The 13088-nt window shown below is 35.9% G+C and overlaps 1 protein-coding gene across 16 annotated transcripts in view; it reads left to right on the top strand.

Moving 5' to 3' along the window:
• Positions 1 to 9063, top strand: part of AHR (aryl hydrocarbon receptor) — a 503901-nt gene extending 494838 nt beyond the window's left edge. For all 16 annotated transcript variants that reach the window (XM_086397512.1, XM_086397511.1, XM_086397502.1 and 13 more), the window contains 2 exons: positions 2489 to 3731; positions 6992 to 9063. In XM_086397512.1, coding sequence (XP_086253638.1) covers positions 2489 to 3731; positions 6992 to 7126 — 1378 coding nt within the window. In that variant the 3' untranslated portion in view covers positions 7127 to 9063. The remainder of the gene's footprint in view (positions 1 to 2488; positions 3732 to 6991) is intronic.
• The last annotated feature ends 4025 nt before the right edge of the window (positions 9064 to 13088 follow it).

Genomic DNA, 13088 nt, shown 5'->3' with positions numbered 1-13088 from the left:
ATCAGAGTTAACCAACTTTCTTGAACAACTATGGATGTAGAGCTATTGAAGAGAATAATTAACAAAAACTCCAAGGGTTCATCCTGGGTATCTGAAAGTAAGGTGAAAAGCCAGGGCCGTCTGTTAAAATAAAACCATAACAGTGCTTTATTTAGCATATGTTTGGTAATAAGCAGGCAGTGATTCTTAAGTTTCTCATATGTTCTAGAAGTGAGTATGTTGTCAAATATTCACATTGCACACATTTTCTCTACTCTGGAGAATTGATTTGTGTATGTGGCTTTGAGGGTAAGGATCAGAATTAGTCGTTTTCCCTTATATGGACATTTAATCAACTAGTAACATTTATTCAAAAGATGATTTTTTTGAAAAGACCACCTTTTCCTCACTGCACTACATTTCAATCAGAGGATTGTATCTGTGATTCTGCTTCTCGGTTCCATTGGTCAAGTTGGCTGTTTTTATTCCAAAGCACATTGTCTGTCTTAACTATTCTGTATCTTGATATGCCTTGATATCTTTATGCCCACCATCTTGTTTGTTCAGAATTTTTGTTCTCCTTGGATAGAGTCTTGGCCTCTTCTTTACCCTTTATATTTCCATATATATTTAGAAATCAGTTGCCAATTCCTATGGGAAAAATCTGTTGAGATTTTTAACGGGACTATACTGAAATTATAGTTCCTTTTGGAAAAATTAACATCTTTATATTGAATATGGCGGTCCATGTGTACGTACCCGTGTTTTCATCTTAATAATGGGCTGTATTGTTCTTACCTGAGTCTTATACATATTTTAATTTTATTCCTAGATATGTTCTATGATGTTGTTTTAATTGGTGTGCATATATATTATATATAATATATAGAAATAGTTGAGTTTTTAATATTGGTGTTTTATATCTAGTGACCTTACTTCAACTCACTGATTAATTCTAATAAGATGTCTGTAGACTTTGAAGGTTTTCTAATATGTCCTATGTAGTTTGCAAATAATTTTTTTCTTTTAACCTTTAGACTTAGTTTTGGTCTTTAACTTCTTCCATTGTACTGGCTAGGCCCTCAGTAGAATGCAATGGAAATAATGATAATTCAGTTTGCTATTATTCCCAACTTTAAGGGAAAAAGACTTCAAATACTTGATCATTTCATATGATATTTGTAAGTACTGGGTTTATTGTTTCAGGTTTAAAAGCATCCCTTTCTTTAGTTTACCAGAATATCATCATCATGAGTGGTTGTTGAATTTTTACACCAAATACTTACTTCACATTCATCAAATTTACACCAAATACTTACTTCACATTCATCAACATCATGATTTTTCTCCTTTATGCTCTTATTTTCTTTCTGTTCTATAAGTTCTGTACTCATATAATTTTAAGAAATATTTTCTGGTATTAGGAATTTGTGCCCTGTCTTAGTCACTATTCCTAGAAGGCCATTAATTTTATTATCCTTCTCAAGGAGTCAGCTTTTCTTTTATTGATTTTCTTCCCATTATACATTTGTTACCTATTTATGTCTGTTCGTTATTATTTCCTTCCTTTTACTCGTCTTGGGTATAATTTGAATTTCTTTCCACCTTTTTCTTTTTTAATGTATTTGGTTAAGGTATTAGTTTTTCTTTAAGTATGATTTTAACCACAGTCCTTTGTCTTTATCATTCGGTTGAAAGTATGTGCTAGTATTTATTTTGACTTGTTTATTCAGGAATTATTTAGAAACATAAGTGTTATGTACTGTTCAATACTAGGGGATTTTCTAGTTGTCTTTTTGTTACTTTAAATTTAATTCCACTGAGGTTAGACAATAGCCTGAAGGAATTCAGTCCTTTGAAATTTGTTGTGGCTTATTTTATAATCTAGTGTATGGTCAGTGTTGATAAAATAGCCTACATACGCTTGTCAAGACTACACGTTCTTTTGTATGTATAGTATTCTTTACATATCAGTGGTCTAGTTTGTTTTGTTCATGTTTTTATACATTTGCTATTTTTGTTTGCTTGTTCTATCAGTTATTAAGAGGTTGTTAGACCCATTTGGAGCTCTTTACCTAATACCAGCATTCAATTTTACACATATACACACTACATAGTATATATGAAACTATGACATTGATTTCATGCCTTAACCTAACTTATGAATTCTTTTCCCATGCAAAAAATTTTAATTTTCATATGTCAGTCTTCCTTTAGAGCTTTATATTTCAGCATGCCTCACTTGTATATTTGGATCTGTATTCCATTCAGAATTTATTTTTTCAGGTAGGGATGGAATCTGAGAGTGAAATTTTTGGACAAATTCTATCTAAATTTAACAATTTTAAGTACTCGTCATCAGAAAGATTTCTCTCAAATTTATGTTCACCTCTAGCAAACTTAACTACTGTGTATTTTGCATGCTAGTTTTTCTTTAATTTATTATTTTGGAAATATTTAGGATACACCTTTTTCTAATACATGCAAACTTTCTTGTGCCCAACTGTAGAGATGAAGAAGGAATGGAGCACTTAAACAAGCGCAATATGAAGTTGCCATTTATGTTTACCACTGGAGACGCCATTTTATATGAGATAAGCAACCCTTTTCCTTCCGTAATGGATCCCTTACCAATAAAGACTAAAAATGGTGCTGGTGGAAAAGAGTCAACCACCACATCCGCTCTAAGTAAGGATCCCCTCAACCCCAGTTCCCTCCTGAATGCCATGATGCAACAAGACGAGGCTATTTATCTCTATCCTGCTTCAACTAGTACACCGTTTGAAAGGAATTTTTTCAGTGACTCTCTGAATGAGTGCAGTAACTGGCAAAACAATGTTGTACCCATGGGGAGTGACAGTATCCTGAAACATGAGCAGATCAGCCAGTCTCAGGACATGAACCCAACTCTCTCTGGAGATCATACCGGGCTCTTTGCAGATAACAGAAACAGTGACTTGTACAACATTATGAAACACCTAGGCATTGATTTTGAAGACATCCAACACATGCAGCAGAATGAGGAATTTTTCAGAACGGACTTTTCCGGTGAAGATGACTTCAGAGATATTGACTTAACAGATGAAATTCTGACCTACGTTGAAGACTCTTTAAATAAGCCTGCCTTCGGGTGTTCAGGGTACCCTCAGCAGCCATCCATGGCTCTGAACCCTAGCTGTATGGTCCAGGAGCAGCTCCAGTCAGACCAGCAGCAGCTGCAGCCCCATGAGAGGCACACAACAGTGGAGCTGCAGCAGCAACTGTGTCAGAAAATGAAGCACATGCAAGTTAACAGCATGTTCGCAAACTGGAACGCTAACCAATCTGTGCCTTTGAATTGTCCTCAGCAAGACCTCCAGCAGTACGTCTTTGCAGACTTACCTGGGACTAGTCAGGAGTTTCCCTACAAACCTGAGCTTGATCCTATGCCTTACCCCCAGAACTTGATTCCCTATAGTCAGCCTGGGTTGCCACCGCAACCTCAGGGTGCACAGTTAGACTTTCCCATGGGCGATTTTGAACCAGCCCCGTACCCTACCACTGCTTCTAATTTAGAAGATTTTGTCTCATGTTTACAAGTTCCTGAAAACCAGCAGCATGGACTCAATCCACAGTCGGCCATGGTAGCTCCTCAGACGTGTTACGCCGGGGCTGTTTCAATGTACCAGTGCCAGCCAGACCCTCAGCACAGCCAGCTGGCTCAGATGCAGTACAACCCAACCACACCAGGCTCACAGGCATTTGTAAACAAGGTAAGTATGGTCTCAAACTGAGTAAGTCCTTTCAAATGCCTCTTCATACATTATGCTGCTGCTAAGTCACGTCAGTCGTGTCCGACTCTGTGCGACCCCATAGACTGCAGCCCACCAGGCTCCTCTGTCCCTGGGATTCTCCAGGCAAGAACACTGGAGTGGGTTGCCATTTCCTTCTCCAATGCATGAAATAAATACATTATAAACAGATGTAAATTATGAGTTTTCTGTCAGTGACTGATTTTAACCTTTTATCTGTAGCGTGTATGGGAGAACATCTCTAATTTGACTATTTTATGTAAGCTGGTACTTTTACATTACTAATACAAGTATATAATATTTAAAAGAAATAAAGGATGAAAGCACTATGAATACATCCACAAAAGTAAAATTACCAAATTAGTTAAAAGTACACGATTTAGAATAATGTTGATTTTTAAAAAATCTGACCTTTTAAACATGCTGACTTAGAAAGCTTTAAGGTTTTAAAAATAGTTTTTTCAAAGCTCATTTTTTTTTTAACTGACATAGTTGATTTACATTTTCAGGTATATAACACAGTGACTCAGTATTTTTATAGATTATACTCATTATTATTAAATGTTGATTCTCTTCCTGTTGAAATTGGGTTAAAACCAGTATCGATGTGTTTCCTTCAAATACTTTTGTCCTAGGTGATCTCTGGTAAAAGTCCTAGGCTCCTCAGTGTTCTATCTTCATTTTATCCTTCAAGGTAAAATAGTTTTTTCCCTGGTATCTTAAGAAAAATAAGAAAGATAACTTATCTGGCTTTCTATCATGAGACTCAAGCTGGATGGTTTTAAATGTGTCATTCAGACCCTTCTACCAACATGGTAACTTAAAGTGCTTCCTAATGATTGCTGCTCTTTATGACCACCCAGGAATGTCTTATGCTTGCCTTTATGCTTTTCCATTAGAAAATATGATGTCACCTGTGGGTTTTTCATGGCCTCTATTGTATTAAAATTTCTTTGTTTTCCCACTCTTCTTTTGAGTACTTTTGTCATGAAAGGATGTTGAAAATTCTTTTTCTGCTATAATTATAATGATCATGTGTTTATTTTTCCATTTGTTTTTTAAATGTAGAGTGTTACATTAATCAGTTTTTATATAATAAACCATCCTTAAATTCTGGCAAAAAAAAAAAATATTGAGTTCATGCTGTGTATTTTAGTTGTGAAGCAAATCCCAATAAGACTGTAATAATAGTTTATAAATGTCATTTGCAGCTTTCTCATTAATTGGTTTTTTTTCTGATATTTTTTATACACTTGGTTTGTTTGATTACATATGAGTTTTTCCCTAGAAAAAGACTGTGAAAACTTTTCTTATCCTCATTCCTGACATTGTTCAGTTATATTAAAATTTAACAATGAGGAGTTACAGTCTATCTCACAACATTGCTGCAGAATAAGCACAGGTAGGTAACTTGTAAACTGTAGAGAAGTGAATTTTGTAAAATTATATTCTGAAGAGGGCCTGTATTAGCACCAGTTCCTTACAGTGTGTTCTTTCCCGCTGTTTTGTGTTACTTCCTTATGAACAGTAAGAATTCTGGACCTATATATTCCCCCAAGGAATTACTGGACTTCCCTGGTGGCTCAGACAGTGAAGAATCCGCCTGCAGTCAGCAGACCTGGGTTCAATCCCTGGGTTGGGAAGATCTTCTGGAGAAGGGAATGGCTATCCACTCCAGTATTCTGGCCTGGAGAATTCCATGAACAGAGTTGCCTAGAGGGTTACAGTCCATGGGGTTGCAAAGACTTGGAAATGACTGAGCAACTTTAAAAAAAAAAGGAGTTATTAAATCTAAAAAAAGTTGGAACTCCATCTGTGGCTCACATTATATTTCTGTTGACTAGCACTGCTCTAGGCAGTCTTTTCAGGTGACGCTAGTGGTAAAGAACCCGCCTGCCAATGCAGGAGACATAAGAGACACAGGTTCGATCCCTGGGTTGGGAATATACCCTGGAGGAGGAAATGGCAGCCCACTCTGGTATTCTTGCCTGGGAAATCCCATGGACAGAGGAGCCTGGTGGGCTAGGATCCCAAAGGGTAGGACATGACTGAAGTGACTTAGCACACAGTCTCTTTAAAGACAGTTGCTGATGTGCATTGTATTGAGTGATGAAAGTAATTTATCCAAAACCTACCTTTTGCTGGGCGATTATTACCTTCCCTTTGAAAACTTGATAAAGTTTAGAAGGACAGAAACCTCATGTTACATAGGCTTTAGAAAGGTAAATTTCATTTGAAGCAATTGAAGGTATGATTATAGTCCATTACTTTCACTAATTATACTAAGATTCAAAAAGTTCTGTAATCTATAAAAACCTACAGAACTATTAGGAATTATTCAGGTCAGTCGCTCACACGTGTCCAACTCTTTGCAACCCCATGGACTGCAGCACGCCAGGATTCCCTGTTCATCACCAACTAAGTATTAGTAACAGGAATTATTCCTGTAATTCCACAGAACTGTGTGTCTCAGGGTCTTCCCCTCCCTCCTTTTTTTCCAGTAGCACTTACGGAAATGAGACTAAATTTCATTGTTAAAAGGCAAGAGCAAGCACTTTACTTTGGTAATTTTTATTTCCACAGTTAGGACAATAATTTTAGTAGTACTTTAAAAGCATATTATGCCAAATATCAAAATGAATCCGCCACAATTTGTAAAGTTTAAAAATAAAATAAAATTTAAAAAAAAAGAAAAAAAAAGCATATTATGAATAAAATTGGTTCTAGAAATCATACCCATGGTATATAGTATATAAGACATATTAAGAAACCTCTTGCAAATCATAACTTGCCTCTTTTCAGAAAGTTCTGGGTTATCTGTAATCCAGTGTAGTAATCTTGAAGGTAGTTAGTTTACTGATACCTAAAACTTACTGAGATACAATCTGGTCAAAGCAGACTTACTTATGACAGAGAATAGTACCTGTGGTTCGTGACTGGTACTTTCTGATCCAGTGGTTCCTGCCCAAACCAAAGGCATTTCATTGATCAAATAGTCAATGTATGGAGTGCCACATCTGAAGTGAGACAATATCACTCACCTATACTATCTAATGGAGAAACTGAAAGATTGTAAGTGCAACTAATACCTGTGTTCAATATGACTTCACTGAATGAGTTACAATAACAACTCGGAGGATAAAGATTTTAGAACTACATTTTCACATATCTAATGGCTTAATATATATGAAGGATCTGTTCTAATTAGTTGCTGTTTGCAGTTTCAGAACGGAGCAATTTTAAATGAAACGTATCCAGCTGAATTAAATAGCATGCGTAACACTGAGCCTGCCACCCGTCTTCACCCATCAGAAGCCAGACCTTACCCTGATTTGACATCCAGTGGATTCCTGTAATTCCAAGCCCACTCCTCACCTTGGTTTTTGAGTAGTTTGTGAAGCATCACAGAGTAATAAGACTGTCCTTGTTGGATGTCAGCAAGTTCACATGGAGGCATTGATGTACATGTTATTTTTACTGTTATAAAAACATTAAAATCTGGTTTGTAATAAGAGGAGTTAATCACCTATGCTACCATCATTAGAATAGTATGCTGTCACAAAGGAGCGAAATACCATCTCCAGTTTACAGTATTCTGAAATAATACCACAGAATATACAGAACTTTTTCAGGGAGATATTATGACACTTTTAAATATGAAAAAATGTTCTCTGGTGGAATTACTTCCATCAGATTAAATCAAATACTTTGAGTTTTGAACTTGTAGATTATTAGTGTACCAAATACGAACTATTTCCTTTTACTTTTAGCTTCTGCTTTTATCTCAGAGGTTAAAACAAGTGGTTTGGTGCTTGTATAAAAAGATAATCTCAGTCTGCTCCTCCCTCCTTGGTAATGTAAGTGCCTCACACTTTTTCTACCTATAACACTGTAGGGAGTATATTTTATGTAAAATATATATTTACATAAAATATACTTTTTAAAATTAATACCATTCTGCACACAAATATTATTGGTATTTCTTAAATTCAGTCATTTTTTATTAATCTAGGCATGTTTCAACTGCACTACTCACCCACTTTCTTCAGGTAAAGAGCAAATAATGGTTGAAAAGAGAAATATTACTTACTCTAGTTGTTTCTAGATTTTAATGTCGCCGTGTGCCTTACGTTGAAAAATTTTGGAAGTGGAAATATCTTCCTAAATTTTTTTTTAGTTATTGTAAGAGAGCAGCACTAAAATTTCAAGAGTTTTCAAAAGTAAGAGATATATCACCATTTAGCTTTACTAAAATCTCCACCTTAATAGTTGAATGTTGCCCTGTAAAGAATCTGCTGTTAAATGCAACCCTGAGTATTAACTTAAAATGAAGAGAAGCAGCTTTATTTTTAGCTCTTTAATAAGTACAGCACCCATTTCAATATGTATAAATTCTTTAAAAACTGTTTTAGAGCTGTAATCCTTTAAAATGTAGTATGTTGACTTTATAAATTTCACTTCTTAGTACAGTGGAAACTATTTGTTTTTCTCATATTTGAGGAGTGTTAAGATTGAATATAGCAATGTTTGGTGCAAAGTATTGGTATAAGTGAAAAAAATGGTGCATTGTATAGTTTATAATGAACAACAATATTTGTAAAATGTTTTCAGTCTTTCATTTAAAAATAGTGCATACCTTATTTATGCACATAAATAACTTGTTCGGGTCTTAACATATTTTATCACTGTGTCTTTTTAAGAAAGCAAATTAATCAGACCACTAATAACTTTACCATCCTTGGGTGACTTAAAAGTGCCACCATCTGACTTTCTTTTACTTAAATAGGACAGCTGAAAGGCATAGACATGTTTTGCATGTATTATATAAAAACAATGAAATCCCAAACTGAAATGTAGTATTAAAATACATTTCTTTTTTTAGTAAATCAGTGTATATAAAAGTGACTTTAGACACAACAGCTAAGTCAGTTTTATGCATTTTCCAACAGAATTTTGAACCTGGACAATGAATTCAAGTGTTGAAAAAAATAAATTTGTCTAAAACATTTCATAATTTGTTTGTAGCAGGAGGAATCACTAAAGATTTAGACCAGATTAATATTCCACTTTTACATTGAAACCTTTCATGAAAAGTCTTCATCTAAATCATTTTTGTTAGTCTCTTCCACATGTTACTGGATGAACTGTTTAGTGGGGGAAAAACAGGCTTCTAAACTGTATGTGAATATGATGACGATCAAGTATACACTTAAAAATTTAAAGCAATATTGTATATTTTTATCTATATAAAGTAACTAAAATTTACCTAATAATAAAATCACATTAAACCCAATACACCTTTGTCTGTATTGCTAAGTGCCAAAGGAAGAATCTTTGTGTAATGCTATATTGAGGGATTTATTTTTCGATGACGTGCACTTCTAAGGATGTGGCTGTTTCTACTCTGATCTTTTTCCTATGCCAGGTTGTTCCTCCAGTACCTGAAGATTTACCAGTGTTCCAGTGTATTACGCATAGCTTTTATTCATTACTCTGCACAATCTAGTGTTTTTCAGTATTACTAAATTTTAGGTAAATGTTTTCATGGGTGTTTCCTCCTTCAAGATGTTACTGCTTACATATGCCATGCATACATTTTTGTTTAAAATATGATTTATAATATCCTTATCAAAAATTGTATACAATAATTTATGGTAATAAAATAATCACCAAGTATCAATAGTATGTTTTAACACAAATTAATTTTGGTCCACATAAAGGAAATGAGCACTTATAGTATAGTATTATAATTATGTCAGATGAAGGCAATCTATAATATTTAAGGATAGGTTATGCCAGTAATTCCTAAACTTCTTACGAAGTTCTGCTCCCCTGGATATTTTGGGCTTTACTGGAATATAAAAAAAGACTTCAAGGAAACTCATAGATTAAAATGCTTCTGCAATGGACTGTTCTTTTAAACCTTGCACAATCAGTGTTATAGTTTAGTGGTGGTAGTATTAATTCCATTTTAATAGTATTTTAAGAATATTTATGAAAAAAATTTTAAACAACCCATGTTCTATTTTCGGCTTAGATAAGAAAAGTTATTGCCCAAACTTATGTCTTTATCAAATATAAATGGCATGTTAAGCCTTTGGTATTACATTCATAACTATTAAACACTCACCTTGAATTCTGCAGTTGGCATTATTTGAAGAAAAATTCCTGAGAAAAAGTTTTCATTCTCAGTAACAATTGTTTACATTAATTTTACACTTATTCATCATAACAACTTGATAGTAACATAGCAAATTCCCATTACACCTGAGTCTGAACATTTGAGAAAGACTAACACTGTCTTTTGTCTGAAAAGTGCATAATGTATTCAGTTTCAAATATTTGATCTCAAAGAACCAAGAAAAAAACCCACATAATCATATTCCTGATGCCTGCTTTCATTTAGTCAGTTGGTTTCCTTCCGCATGAATGACTTCAACTTGCCCCCCTGTTATCAAGCCTATCAGACACTGACCAGGGATGTTATTAAGCTACTCACCAGACTAAGGAATATTGCTCTAAGCTTTTTCCCAATGTCTCCAGAGGACCATGCTTCCAATTCCACTAATAACTGAAACTTTCAAAACCCCACAGCACACCCTAAGTGACTATGTACTTTGACCCCGGCAGTACCATTGGCCTCTGCTCTTAAGCCAACCTCCAGTGAGGGAGAAGGAGGACATCCCTTGCCTTCAAGATTAAACACCCTTCCTAATGCCAGCCTCCCACTCCAACCCTCCCTCAACCCTCACCCACCCCCTTGGGAATGACAAGTCTCTTCTCTTATGTCCATGAGGAGGGTTAGCAGATGTAAGCTATTACATATGGAATGGATAAACAAGGTCCTACTGTATAGCAGAGAACTGTATTCAGTATGATAAACTATAATAGAAAAGATTATTTTTAAAATGTATGTGTATGTACAACTGAATCACTTTGTACAACAGAAATTAACATTGTAAACCACTGTATTTTCCTCTTCCAGAATCTTTTCTCTCTCCTATAAGCTTACCTGTGTACAGGTCATCCTCTATCCTGGAAAAAATGTTACTTAATTCTGCATCCCTTTCCTTATCACTTCTTTGCCTCCTTTCTCATAAAACAGTGTCGAGCTCCTGAAATCTTGTTTTCCTCCCATTATGTTGCTCTGTTGAAGTTCACTTAACTTCCTTCTTACCATAGGCTGGTTCTCTGTGGCCCTGCAGCCAAATATATTGTAGCCTCAATGAATGTCTTTCCTCCATTCTCTTCTGTGGTATTAGTTGCCCTGCATCCGATTATTCCTTCAACTCCTCTCCTCTCCTCCCACCTGGCAAGAGTCTCATTTCTGATCACTGTGTATGGTTCCTTCTCTTCACACTGACCCTTTGGAAGCACATCCTTTCTGCGACGACTACTTTTGTGATGAATCCTCTCAAAAACAGATCTTACCTCTGAAATGGTGATAGAGACACCTTATCTCTGATCTATATTTGTAGAGCATCCTTTCCCTCCAAGAGCAGCAGAGTAGAGCTAAGCACTGACACTGAGGTCAGACTCCTGGCTTCAGCACACATACGATGTGAATCCCTGGGAAGGTTTCTTCCTCTCTCTGAGCCTGAGTTTCTGTTTCTACAAAATAAGGATAAGAGTAATGCTTCACTGTATTGTTGGGGTATTCCACAGAGACTTTATGTAAAAACAGTTCTCAGGAGGCCAAAATGGGAACAATTTGAGCAAAACAATAACAGTATTGGATTACAACCCAAGGAATGAAATATCCATGAATCCATGTTGATATAAAGAGCTGCATAAATAAATGGGGAAAAGGGCAAATCTTCCTAATAGAAGAATCCCGAGTGTAGATAACTATGCCTTCTAATAGATAATTAAGCTTCCAAAGAGCTTAATATCTCCCACCTTCCCTTGAGTGTGGGCTAAACTCAGCCTCTTGCTTCCAAAGAATACAGTAGAGAAAGGGGAAAAGTTAAAAGTTGGCATTATAGAAATCTGTCTGCTGCTGCTGCTAAGTCGCTTTAGTCATGTCCGACTCTGTGTGACCCCATGGACGGCAGCCCACCAGGCTCCCCTGTCCCTGGGATTCTCCAGGCAAGAACACTGGAGTGGGTTGCCATTTTCTTCTCCAGAAATCTGTCTAGCACCACTTTAACCAAGCAGTCGAGTTTGTCAATAAGTCATGGTGGTCCTCTCAGATATAATCATATGATCAGTACACTTCTGCTCTGTGGCGTTTTCTCAAAAACACGTAACCCTAGTCTAATCATGAGAAAATGTCAGACAAACCCCACAAGGTTTCTGGGAGTGTTCTTCTTCAAAGTGTTACAGTCAAGAAAACCGGAGACTGAGACGTTTTCACAGATTAGAAGACTAAGGAGACGTAACTGTTGGATCTCCTTGCAGTACAAGGAACTGCATAATACATACATAATATACATAATAAATACATAATATAACAGTATCTTGGACTGCGTTCTGCAACAGAAAAGAGGCTTTAGTGGAACACCTGCAGAAAGCCAAATTAAAATTTAGGTGATAGTATTGGACCAGTACCATTTCCTAGTTTTACCAAAGTACCATGGTTATGTAGGAGGTTAAAGGAAAATGAATGGAGAGAATAAAGGAACTCTGTATCTTTACAATTTTTATGTAAATCTAAAATTATTCCTAAATAGTTTATTTAAAAATCATGTTTGTATTAAAAACACAGTTTGTTGACTGTCATATAGCAAGTACTGAATAAATGTCCGTGATTACTACTTCCCTGTGATTTCCAGTCAACCTCAGTTGTAGGTAAGTCTCTACATTGGTACTGTTCCTTCTCATTCTGTTTCCTATTTATTTCATGCATATCTAGGTTTTTAGTCTCCAGTGCTCCTTTCTACTTTAATCTCCTGATTATCATCCTTATCAATGATCCTTCTAGCCGTGTTTCCAAAACTCTTACACATCAATATAATAATCTATTTTTCCATTCCAGCTAAAAACAATCACATCTCAAACTTTGAGCATTTGTAGCTGCCTTTTTTCCCCCAACTTCAAATTTCCTTTTCTAATCACACCATCTTCCACTTTCCTGATCCTTTCTTCTTTGTTCAACTAGCTCTTTGCCCTTCTTGTGATCTCCAGCCCTGTGAGTACACATTGTTCTTTCTGAGTCCATCAGCCTGGACCTCTCAGTATCAGGGCGTCAGCAATGTGTTTGCTTGTACCCTGGAATTGCTCACTTCCTTATAGGTAACTGACACTCCAATCCATAGCCCTGGCCAACACTCATCAGCACAGCACATAGCCTGGCCACTTTTTTTCCTGATAAGCCGT

The sequence above is a fragment of the Bos grunniens genome, chromosome 4 (assembly GCF_055505025.1).
Source record: "Bos grunniens cultivar Pamir isolate PY7600 chromosome 4, Bosgru_T2T1.0, whole genome shotgun sequence".
In the NCBI taxonomy this organism is placed as follows: Eukaryota; Metazoa; Chordata; class Mammalia; order Artiodactyla; family Bovidae; genus Bos; species Bos grunniens.
Note: the sequence above shows the minus strand (reverse complement) of the source record. Positions and strands in the feature narration are given on the sequence as shown.